The 12,284-nt window shown below is 39.4% G+C and overlaps 1 protein-coding gene across 2 annotated transcripts in view; it reads right to left on the bottom strand.

Annotated features, from left to right (window-relative positions):
- PPP2R1B (protein phosphatase 2 scaffold subunit Abeta) overlaps positions 1 to 12,284 on the bottom strand; it is a gene marked incomplete at both ends in the record, with an annotated part of 36,219 nt that overhangs the window by 13,930 nt on the left and 10,005 nt on the right. For both annotated transcript variants that reach the window (XM_079709163.1, XM_079709164.1), the window contains 9 exons: positions 576 to 667; positions 1,070 to 1,212; positions 1,580 to 1,734; positions 5,603 to 5,663; positions 9,080 to 9,253; positions 10,021 to 10,155; positions 10,515 to 10,585; positions 11,022 to 11,136; positions 11,799 to 11,954. In XM_079709163.1, the coding sequence (XP_079565289.1) occupies positions 576 to 667; positions 1,070 to 1,212; positions 1,580 to 1,734; positions 5,603 to 5,663; positions 9,080 to 9,253; positions 10,021 to 10,155; positions 10,515 to 10,585; positions 11,022 to 11,136; positions 11,799 to 11,954 (1,102 nt within the window). The remainder of the gene's footprint in view (positions 1 to 575; positions 668 to 1,069; positions 1,213 to 1,579; positions 1,735 to 5,602; positions 5,664 to 9,079; positions 9,254 to 10,020; positions 10,156 to 10,514; positions 10,586 to 11,021; positions 11,137 to 11,798; positions 11,955 to 12,284) is intronic.

The raw sequence follows: 12,284 nt of genomic DNA, 5'->3' as shown, positions 1-12,284 counted from the left end.
TGAAATTTGATTTCTTGCTAGTTGTTGCCATTTGTTCAGATGAGGTCTTGAAGGTTTTGCATTTTTTCTCTCCACCCAGTTCAAGAACACATGCACTAGAAATCTGTGATAAGAATTCAGCAAAGTCTTTCCCCTCCTGCTCTTCATCATGCCAATGCGAGCACTAGAAAATTCCAAACAAAATCGAGTTAGTGGTACAGAAAGTTCATGAACTATCTATGCGAACATTAAGCACAACAGAAATGATCCAAAAGCATAAGCCTATGTACGAGCTTCTCACTGTGGTCAGTTTCTTTACTCTGTTAGGCTAATCAAAAGTTAAACTTTAAAAACTTATTAAAATCCAAACAAAAAACTGTTCTTACCAGTAAGAATCATATCCCTACCCAGCCCTAGACATGGAATTGGGAAAATGGCCAGCTCAGTGGTGGGCCAAGAAGGTTCTACCCAAAGAGAAGACGAGCATTCCAGGAGCTTACCACCTCCCAGGTCCAGATGCTCAGCGCCTGGCCCACTTAACACCACTCATACCCCATTAGCCGAAGCAAACGCTGGAAGGCAGAGAACAGACATACCACTTATAGCTTCCTGTGCAAAGTACTTGACATCCACGTCTTCATCCTGGCCTAGCTTCTGTAGTACCGGCTTAACCTCCTCCTGCAAAGCACTAAAATGCAATGGTATCATCTGTGAGAGGCAGTCTTCTGAGCCAGAGAAATGCTTTATGGTGTGTGTGTATATATATATTTGCTCTATGGTAATTTTTAAAGTTTAAAATAAAAAAAAAAATCTTAAAACACCTATAATATAAACTTGACAAGTATTAAATAATTTCTCAGGTTCTCTATAGAATTAGCTTCGAACAATGATCTACATACGTACACAGCTTAAATATTAAAGTCAGAGTAGACACAATCAAAACTGGTTGTTAAATTACTCTATTATTTTCTTTAACCCATCCCACATCTTAGGTGAAGTGGAAATCACCGAATTTAATTTTAGCTATTTCTGCCTATATGACGTGAAATTTTAAAAGTATTAAAAAAAAAGAATTATACTAAAATCTTACTCGGTATCTAGAATTGGTCCAATTTTCTGTAGCGATTTGGCCACATTGAATCGGACATTTGCTACTTGGTCTCTTGCCATTTTCAATACAACAGGCAGCATCTGCTTAGTGGTTATTTCCTGACCACAGGCTTCAGATAGCGCCTAGAAAAAGAAATAAGACAGCACATTAAAAACACTTTTATTTTTCTAAATATCCCCAAATCTAAAGAGACAATATTTAATAAGAAAGTAACTGGCCAACAGGAAAATGTTTCTAGTGTGAGCATGTGAATGAAGGATACAAGGTAGCAAAGAATCCCAGAACTAGACCAGAATTCACAACTGACTTGACTACAGATCTTAACACAAACTGAAAAATTGACATTTTTCTCTCATCTCCTAACTGCCCAAATTAATCAGTATAAGAAATATAGTCCAAATAGAAGGCAACATATTCAGAATTCATAATACAGTACTGAACAACTGGTTTAACATCTGAGCTTAGCAATAACAGCTATGGAATACTTACATTAATGCAGAATAGAGTGGTCATCCTGTGCAGGTAATTAGGATCATCTGCCATTACTAACACTTTGGGAACGATGGTGTTTTGGGCCCACTCTTTACCAAACTTCTGAACTAGTTTCATGAGGTTGCTGGTGGCAGCTTCACGGATGGCGTACACTGCAGAAGAGGCGAAGATCATGCTGTGGTGCTGCTCACATCATGAGCATAACCTAGTTTACTTCTACTTACATCATCGTCAAAGGTGGACCAAAAATAAAACTTCAAGTGTAAACACTCCAATTTAGTCAGACTGCCATGGCAAGCATGCTCAGCCATGGCTCCTAGTATGCTGATTTGGTCTTATTACAGTTTCAAAATGTATAGAATGTCCAAGGAAAAGGGAGGTAAGGAGCTCATTATACACATCATTAATTAATTAGCAAATATGAGTGCCAACTATGTGCTATGTGTTACAGAAAGAATGCATAAGATACTGCCCTCAAAGATCACACACTTTAGCAGAAAAATGAAAGCTAATGCATTCCAAGAAGTCATGTTATCTAAGATTGATTATAATGAAGCATGAAATTGTATACTAAAGACCCTGAGGGCTGTAGGAGTTTAGAGGACAGAGAACAGGGAGATCTGGGAAGTCTTCGGGAAAGAGAGGCCTTGCACTGGGCCTTAAAGATTAGGGAGGATTTGTGTAAATGGAGAAGAGGGGAGGAATTCCTGGAAAGGCCAAAAAAATTCACCCACGGCACAAAGGAAAAAACGGAAATCTGGGCGACTGTGAGGTTGAACAGTTAAGGCGGAGCCAGAACACAGAGCATCGTGAGAGCTAAATTTAGACTCTGTAAGAAAACCAATGATGGGTTTTTAAAGCAAAGTTGTGACCCTATGACCAATGTGGTATTTTAGCAAGATTATTCCAGCAGCAGCAAGAACAGCTGAGAGAATGACAGAGAGGAGGTTATTTAGAGGCCTCTGTTGTCATCTATACAACGGCAAATAAAAACTTAAGACTGACTTGCCTCTTTTTCCCTTAAAAATGTTTGTTGAGACAACATGTCAAAGGTCTTCTATGAATATATGTGCCTGCTTTAACCTCATAATTCCCTACGAGGTCATTTAGCAAAGATGTCATAAATCTAGATAATAAAGGCCTGAGCTACCATCTTCTCAACAACTAGTTGCTACATACAGCACTCAACAAAGACCGGTGTGGCAATGCTTCACTCTACGTGTCCGATACGACTCAAAATTTGGGCTTGGATAACAAATCTAGAGTGGTGGGTACTGACTCCTTATTCTACTTCTCTCTCCAGATGGGCCCAACCCTCCTGGGTGACAGCTGTGGCTTGACAGCTATCCAAGCCACAGCTCTGATCCTGGACAACTTCTACAAGGCTTTCAGACAGGAAATACCCAGCTCTCCCCAGCCCATAGATCCTTTTAGGCAATGCCACTGATGAGAACAGGCAAGACAACTTAGCCAAGGAACTATATAATTTATTACCAACATGCAACCTGACCAAAGCCTGTGGGAGCAACAACCTGCCAGGAATATCTAGAAGCACTCGCTAAGGAGCAGCTCAAGTGAACTGTTTTACCCCTAACACAAATTCCCTCCCTTCACACTCACACTCTTTGTCTTGGGCACACCGTCCCGCCCGCCCCCACCAACCTCTTCCCATCTGTGTCTTCTCCTCTCATTGTTTTTTTTATTTGCTTGAGATTTTTCTCATCCTAAGGCCATTACCACAGGGAAGGGATCTCACTGCCAGAGTAACCAGAGACGGAGCGCTCGGCCTTGACCCAGACCTTAACTGCACTCAACTCTACTTGGCCAGATGCCTACTATGTTCTTGGCTTCTCTCAATTTTGCTGTGAAAAGAATGCAAACCATTCCACGGTTCTGCCTCTCCTCTCTGCTTGTTTTGTCTCTCTCCCTCCCTCTTCTTCCCTCTCCCCTCAAGGTCTGGCTGACTTGCAACGTTCCTCTGAATTTCTAACACACTCTATATGCTCAATGACTTTGGTACTTTTCCCTTCCTCCTATAAAAAATAAATTCCCCTTCTAAATTCCTCCCTCTCGTCAATACTATCCACTCAACCGTGGGAAGAGAAGTAAGTGATGCTGCTTTCTTCCTTATAGTTCTCTGGATTTTTCACAATATCCTTTTAGTAGTTTAATAAGCAGAAAAAAGTTTCCAAAAATTTAATTGATCATTGATCACTACACGGCAGTTATCTAAAATGTGAAAACAAAACCCCATGTGATTAAGTATAGAACAATTTCAGAGCTGACATTTCATTGGTTCAAAGAATTTCATTGGTTCAAAGTTGCAATGCCCACTTAAGTATGCTGCTGCAGAAAAAGACACAAAGGTCTCTGTTGCTCCCAAATTGGAAAAAAAAAAATCAGAGAAAAGAGGACGTATTAATTAACCTGCATTGACAGAACAATCCTACATGGAAAAGGTGTCAGGAATTCAATTCTTCGTGGAACAGGAGGATTTTTAAAGTTCTTCAAAATAAATCTAGAATACTAACTTTCAAAGAAAGTATGGACTGATCTGGGACTCACTAACATTAAATATTTATCAGAAATAATATAAACACTTTATTTCTAAAAAGAGAAGACTGCCTTTCCTGTGATTTGCCAAACCTCAGTTTCATTTAAGAAGAAAAAAAATTAAGCCATAAAAAGGTAACTTTGGAGGACAAGAAAAATAGAAATAAAATCTTCACAATCTAGTTTGAAAACAATGAAATTATCTACATATATACGCCTTTATGAGATCTGCACATTTTTTCACACCCCTCCTCTTCACTTCCTTAACCATATGATCTCCCATATGATCCAACTATGCCCTCAGCAAAACCACCTACATGTACAAGCAGACACAACATCCCCACTCCTCCCAAAGAGTCACCCATAAGCACCCACAGAGATACGTTCAGTACATAAAGTATATATAAGAAGCTGTGGAAGTGAAGCAGGATACCCATCTTATCCACCAAAATATTGAACCAAAGCTCAGGACATTGTAAGTCCTCAGGGCCCTCATCTGAACAGATCACAGACCACACCGAAGCTGCCAGGTCTAGACATGGGGCTGGCATTGGACCTCACTGCTACAGAGGGAACCCCTCCTACCCACTTCTGCCCAGCAGACAAGAGGAGATACCCAGACCTGAGACCTTGTCAAAAAGTCAACTGCTAACAAGTTAACATGAAGTGGCTTTATATAAAACATGAATTGCCTTGTATATTTTGATAAGCAGCAGTTCCAGCTTTTCTTTGTAACACAGTATGTGGCACTAGAGGAAAAAGATTCTGTGACTGTTGAAATGAATTATGCTATAAATGCAAAGAAAAGGTAAAATACTAAAAAAATCTATTTTCTAAATGCTGTCCTATCTGACCCTGCCCTGAGTTCTCAGCTCTCCCTCTCCTAGTATCATGGCAGCAGCAGCCAGGGTACAGGAAGTAAGCATGCCTTTCACGCAACCAAAAATCTGGGACCTCTCTATCCTAGGTCACAGCTGACATCTTCCACTCCTAGACACCTTTATTGCACCACTGTATACCTCCTTCTCTATGTCACCTCAAAGAAGACAAGTAGCCATTTCTTCCCCCTAGCCCTTTCTTCTGATTCCAATCCCTGTGCAACCCAGCCTACAGTGGCTGAAGACACAAAGATGGCATGGCCGAGTAGAAGACCTTGAGGTAAGAAAGGAATGAATATATGTGTAAAAGAGACAGTCTGAAAATAATGTAATAGAATGAGTGAGAAATAGGGCAAACAGATTTTTCAATGAAGAAAATAAAATTTAAGAGAGAAAAAAACTGGTAGAAAATTGAAATGTCAAACTTGTGCTCAGAAAAAGCTAACTGGATTTTAATGAAAGCCTGTCTTCATCCCTGTACTGGTAAAACAAAATATGGTCAGATTGGGATTCCTTTCTAAAAAGGAAATATACGAACAAAATGGGATATATGCAAAAACATGGGCCTTCCATTAACTTATTTACTTACCATGGTCCCCAAGCCAGGCCATACATAAAGAATTCAGCTTCTCATCAAAGAATTCCACACCCTATGGATACAGAAGATTCCATTAACAAACGTCTCCAAAGTTTAGAAATCAAGATGTACTATTTATATTACACCAATGTGACCTGAAAGCTAAAAAAAACGACTTATTTCCAAATAAGCTGAATTCATGGACCAGCCAGAAAAAGAATACCATGAGATTTGATTTACAAACTGTAAACCTATTTTTATTGGACAGAAGTCATAAAGAAGAGCAGAAGTGAGACAGCCCAGGCACTGCTGAGTGGGAGAGAAGTGAGTGGCCTGGAGCCAGATGCAACACTGCAGATGAGCAGGAAGAAGGGCAGCATGCACAGGCTGCCAAACAATCCCTAGAATATTTGTAAAAACGAATCACCAGGAAAATACCAGTCAGTAATATTAATAATTCTCAAATTTTCCCCCTTTTGGTTAATATCATAATAAATCCTTAAGGACAAAGAACCTGACATCAAGAGACAGACTTATCTCCAGCTAAAGAGAGTACTCTGGGATCCATGGGAGAAAGCAGAGAGAGAATAAAGCAGGCACAAGAGTACAGTGAAGTGGTCCCAGCACAGTCACAGTGGAACCATCCTACTTCTCTCCACCACTGCTCTCCCCCTCAGCGGTGGCCGCACCAGCACAGGCTGCAGACAAGCTCCTCGAGCTGATTCGCACAGACCCAGCACCCTGGGACTTCACATCATGTGGGCGATCGCTGTGAACTGTGCTTTCCCAGCACCTTCCTCTTGAGGTCTACGCGTTCACAGTCTTTAGCTTCTTTGGATCCTAAGAAGTTTCTGACCAGTGATTATGTATTTTCAATAAAGAAATGTAATTAAAGTGCTTTGAATATATGATAAAATGGCTTCATAATACTAGATTATGAACAGGCTTTATTTTAGCACACCCTTAGATTATTACCATGTCTGCTCTCAAAGACTTACTTTTCGTTTCAGATCATGGATTTTTCTTGAGTCTTAATTAACTTTTATTTCCTGATTCTTGTGGTTTAGCCTTACATTCACTCACCATGGTCCATAAGCCAGGCCATACATAAAGTCTTGAAATAATTTTATAAATTGACTACCTGAAATAAGTCTTCACGAAAAAAAAAAAGTCTTTACGGATTTTTTTAAAGGATAAAATATATAATAATAACAAGAAGTTGAAGTTGTATAACAAAATGTTTCTGACTGATGCATGTCACCTCTGCTAGACAAGCATGAGGCAGCCAAAGTCACCAGGTGCCTGTTTCTATACTCCTCCGGAGAGCTACCAACCTTTGCAGGCTTCCCAGGTCTGGGAGGGACAGAGGTTAAAGAAATGGTACTAAAATTCACCCTCCCTTCTGGACAGTTATTTCAATCTTTAGCAAACCAGTTAAGCACTGCTGCTTTCGACTCTGGAGAGGTGATTCATGACAGTCACCGGTGAAGAACAGAAGATGACTCTCAGTACTTGGGAATGGCAGAGGGGAAAAACTGGCAGGATGACTTTGCCTGAACCCATTAGCTATACAGGTATCCTCCACTTTTCGAAAGTTCACTTTATATCACTTCACTTTTACAAAAGAGCTGTAAAACAATACGTGTCTTCACTAACCAAAAGAAATCTGAAGGGGATTTTTTTAACAAAAAAGGTGAAAACAGCATTCAGCATTTGTTTTGCAGCGAGTCACCGAGCCCTTCGACAGGCAGCGTGCACCACAGCAGCAAGAGTGGCCCTGCCAAGCTCCTTCCCCTAGAACTACACTCAGCATCTCAGCATCAGGCCGCCGTTGCTTTGAACTGTGCCTGTGAGCATCTGTGCTTTATCTTGATTTACTTCCTGTATCTGTTAGCAAGATGTGTCCTAAGGTAATTGCTTCTTCGCTTTACGCCATTTCAGCTTACAAAAGCTTTCTTAGGAATGCTCTACTTTCAAGCAGTGGGGGAAACCTGTACACTGATAATCTTTGGCATCCATTTTGAAGAATGGGACACTTCAAATTTGATAAAACATATGACATCACGCACAAGACACATTTCATAAACTAAGTATACCAAAATAACAATACAAATTCAGTGATCCAAGAAAAGAAAAAATAAGTCCCATACGCTATGATATGAAAGGAAGAGAAGTGGGGTTGAAAGAGGGGAAACAAACTGTAGTACTGTGGGCTATAAACTGACATATTACGAGCTTTCTCAAAAAATTTTCAGGTATTCATTTTTCTCAACAATCAACAAATGTTAAGTGCCTGATTAATGCCAGGCACTATGGTAAGCACTGGAAATAAAACACTGAACACAGTCCCTGCCCTAAAAGAGATCAGTTGTGTATCTCCTCAACTAGATTTTAACAGACAGTTATAATATACTATAGTAAGTGCAACCAACATGGTGAGGGCACATCAAATTTAGAACTGACGAGGCTATCTACTAAAAAAGAAAGGGAAGGATGTGGCTATAAAATCCAGCACTGAAATTTTAATTAATTTGAGATCAGTACAACTATCCATGAATCTCAAACAGTAATGTGATAATGTGGGCTTTGGCCAAAATATTAGCATTACGAACTTCAACACTCCTTTTTTATATGGAGAGCCCTCAATTCCCTTTAACCAGAATGTAGGAAAAGTGGTAACCAGAGACATTTTGCGCAGAACATAGGCAAACAGGGAAGCCTCCCTGAGCAAAAGTCAAAACTGATTTATCTCAAGACCGTACTTCCCTTTCTTCTGAGATAAATATTCCTTAAATCACAGAGACATTTAGTAGCACAAAATCTATGTGACATATACCAAGAAATTAATTATATTCTTCTATGGCTTTGCTTTCAGACAGTGGGGAGGTGAAATGTGCTTCTATAATACCTTTTTATTAGAAGTTAATGCAGGGGTTCCCTGGTGGCGCAGTGGTTGGGAATCCATCTGCTAATGCAGGGGACATGGGTTCCAGCCCTGGTTGGGGAAGATCCCACATGCCACAGAGCAGCAAAGCTCATGCACCACAACTACTGAGCCTGCACCCTAGAGTCCACGAGCCACAACTACTGAGCCCACATGCCACAACTACTGAAGCCCACGCACCTAGAGCCTGTGCTCCACAACAAGAGAAGCCACTGCCATGAGAAGCCCGCGCACCGCAACGAAGAGTAGCCCTCGCTCCCTGCAACTAGAGAAAGCCCGCGCGCAGCAATGAAGACCCAATGCAGCCAAAAATAATAAATAAATAAAATTAAATTTTAAAAAAAGAAAGGATATGTAAAAAAAAAAAAAAAGAAGTTAATGCACTGATGAAAATGCAAACCACTCTACAGGCAACTAAGAGAGACCATACTTTCATGAGTCTAAATGAACATAACCATAGGAGCTATTTGGGCCTCCTACTTGCCATGGTAAATCTGCTCCACTATCTGATGCTATCCTTCAGTTCACAGAGCACCCATACTCACCAGCTGGCCTGCCAGCAGTGGCATATACTCAATGATGGCCAGCCGGACCCTCCATTTGGCATCTTCAGCCAGCTCCACTATGGCAGGAAGGAGTGATTGAGAGAGCTGCCGGATTCCAATCACTTCATTTACACAATCCAAATTGGAGATGATGTTCAGACGAACTTCAGGACACTGCAAGTACACAAGCCCCAAAAGACCACATGTAAAGATCAAGTTCTCTGCCCAATATTCTCCTACCAACACAATGAGTAAATAAATTTTAAAATAAGAAAGTATTGACTCAGGTGAAAAAAGTATTGTCTTAGAAGAAGAAATACTTAACACTGAGCACACAAATAATTCAAAGCACATAATTTAACTGATCTTAACCAGAACTTTCAATGAAAAATCTATAGAAAGGTAAAGGGCATAGGCTATGAAATCAAATTACATGCATTCAAGTCCCAGATCTACCACTGCTGAGACACTGGGTAAGTTATTTTACCTCTGTGCTTCACCTTCTTCATCTGTAAAATGGGAATAATAATAAGACCCACCCTCCTAAGACTGTTGTGAGAATTACATGTAATAATAATACATGCAAAGCATTTATGATCATGCCTGGCACAGGGTGTTAATACATATTAGCTAATGTTATAATTCTGATATTATTATATTTATATTTAAATGAAAGAAACGTATCAAACAAAGATCCATTAAGTTTAAAGAGAAAAAAAAAGCAGCGAATATAAGCAGGAATTAGGCAGAGAAGATGGAAAGACATTTTTAAGTCTGTATCAAATGGCCCAATTTCTGGGGAACTTATAACCCCATGCCCAAACACTGTCAATGGTTTAAAATAAGTTACTTTTTTGGGTTCTATCTCAGTGAGACCCCAAACAAAAATCAAACCAAATCACTGACTATCAAAGGACAACAAAATTTATAGCCAGACTTACCTCATCCTTTAACTGAGCTAAAAAAAGAGGTAGAAGATGTTCAATGGTATTCCCTTTGCCCAAAATCGTAGACAATCCCATAATTACAGAAGCTAGAGCCGATTTGACATGTTGATTTGTATCAGATACTAATTCCTAAAACAAAATCAAAATTAAAAGCCTTTCTTTTTTTTGCAAGACAGTAGAAACTTCCATACCATTTCACAAGGAATTTTGAAAGACAGCACTATTTCAGTATTGATTAGTTGATAAAGTTTCCTCAGACCATCTGTCAAATAATATCAACCTAGGCACCAAAGAGCACTTTACACTTATAAAGCACTAATAAGTAATAAATAACAATGTCACATGTTAATATATCTGTCCCATTCATCCCTGGTCCATGTTTAAACTCAAAGAGCTTTAAGGGAATACTAATACAAACAAAAACTGAGGTAAGGTTTACCTTCATATAAGGCAAAGTGAAACAAAAAATAAACTAAAGTTAGGTTTACCTTTATATAGGGCAGAATTTGATTCATAATTATGGTCTCTCTACCTTCCATGGGCAAGTTCTCACAAAGTTCTAAAAGAGATAAATAGAAAAAAAAAAAAAGCTTACATAGAGCCATTACAAGGAGCCAAATGAAGAAATTTAACCGGGTTTATCAACAGTTTCAAGTTAAATCAAATCATATGTTTAAGCAAGTAAGCTCCAAGGAGGAAAACTGGCTTATTTTAAATGCACTTTTTGCTCAATCTATATGCCACTATGTACCACACCAATCCAACCTTGAAATGCCTTTTTTTTTTTTTTCCTGAAAACAGAAACAGGGTAACCCAGCTGTTTGGTTTTAAATATAAAGGGAGTAGCTTTATGTGACAATGTAACATTTCAACACATTAAAATCATCTCTATTTACTTGAAAACATAATCTAGAACAAAAAAAATACAAATTCACTGACATAAGAAATGCACCAAAGTGAATGACATAAACTACAACATAAACTGATGCCTTAACCTTTTACTTTGTGGGCAGCAGCTGCTCGGACTTCAGCTTCACAGTCTTTGAGTAGGTTCTGAAAGGCAGGGATGAGGTCGTTTAGGGTGATTTTGGGACCCACAGCTTTCTGGAGCTATAAAAGAATTTGTACAGGCTTTAATGTATTCTAAACAAAATAAGTAACACGAACACACAAAACAGCGCAATCTTCAAGTATAGACAGTCCCCAACTTATGATCGTTTGACTTAAGATTTTTCAACTTTAGGATGGTGTGAAAGCAATACATGTTCAGTAGAAACCAAACTGCAGATTTTGAATCTTGATCTTTTCCCAGGCTAGCGATATGCAGTACAGTCCTCCTGTGATGCTGGGCAGAGGGAGGAAGCCCCAGCTCCCGGTCAGCCGTGCAGTCACGAGGGGACACAGCCGATACATGTAAAACCATTCTGTTTTCCACTTTTAGAGTACAGCATTGAATAAATTACATGAGATATTCAACACTTTATTATAAAATAGGTATTGTGTTAGTTGATTCTGCCTAACTGTAGGCTAATGTAAGTGTTCTGAGCACATTTAAAGTAGGCGAGGCTAAGTTATGATGTCCAGCAGGTATTAAATGCACTTTCAGCTTGCAATGGGTTTACCGGGACATAACCCCATCCTGAGTCCAAGAAGATCTATATATGTTTTTGCCATGAGCACTTCCAATTCAGAAATTTTTGGTACAACAGCAAATCTGTGGGTTTCTGGTTTGTTTCTTTAGTACTCAAAAAATGTCAGTGCAACAATTTTACCTCTGAAAATTTGTCAGCTACCATATAGCGAACTCGCCAAGATTTATCTTCTGCTGCTTGTCCGAGTGTAGGCATCACCAAAGCCTCAAGGTCATCCTCAGAAAGTAACTGAGCAATACTGACACAAGCTTCCACAGCTAGGAGGCGCACTGAATCCTAACGAACAAAATTCCTTTCCGTTAGTCAGATAATATTTACTGAGAGCCACGCGGCAGTGTGTGGTGTGTGGTAGTGCCGTGGGTATCATTTAATTAAAAAAAAACAACCACACTATATGCAGCTCATGTCTTTATGTCTTGAAATAGCTGCTCCCTTTGCCTGGAATGGCAGGCATGTCAAAGCCATAAAGGCAGAAATGACTGTTCTCTGAGCGAACAGCAAAGTAATGACGTTCGTTAGAGTGCAGGATTTTTATTAAGGAAAATGAAAATAAAGTGTGAAGATTAAGTGAAAAAAGAAAACATTTTAATGATGTCTCTAAATCCT

This window comes from Hyperoodon ampullatus (assembly GCF_949752795.1).
Source record: "Hyperoodon ampullatus genome assembly, chromosome: 7".
Taxonomy (NCBI): domain Eukaryota; kingdom Metazoa; phylum Chordata; class Mammalia; order Artiodactyla; family Ziphiidae; genus Hyperoodon; species Hyperoodon ampullatus.
Note: the sequence above shows the minus strand (reverse complement) of the source record. Positions and strands in the feature narration are given on the sequence as shown.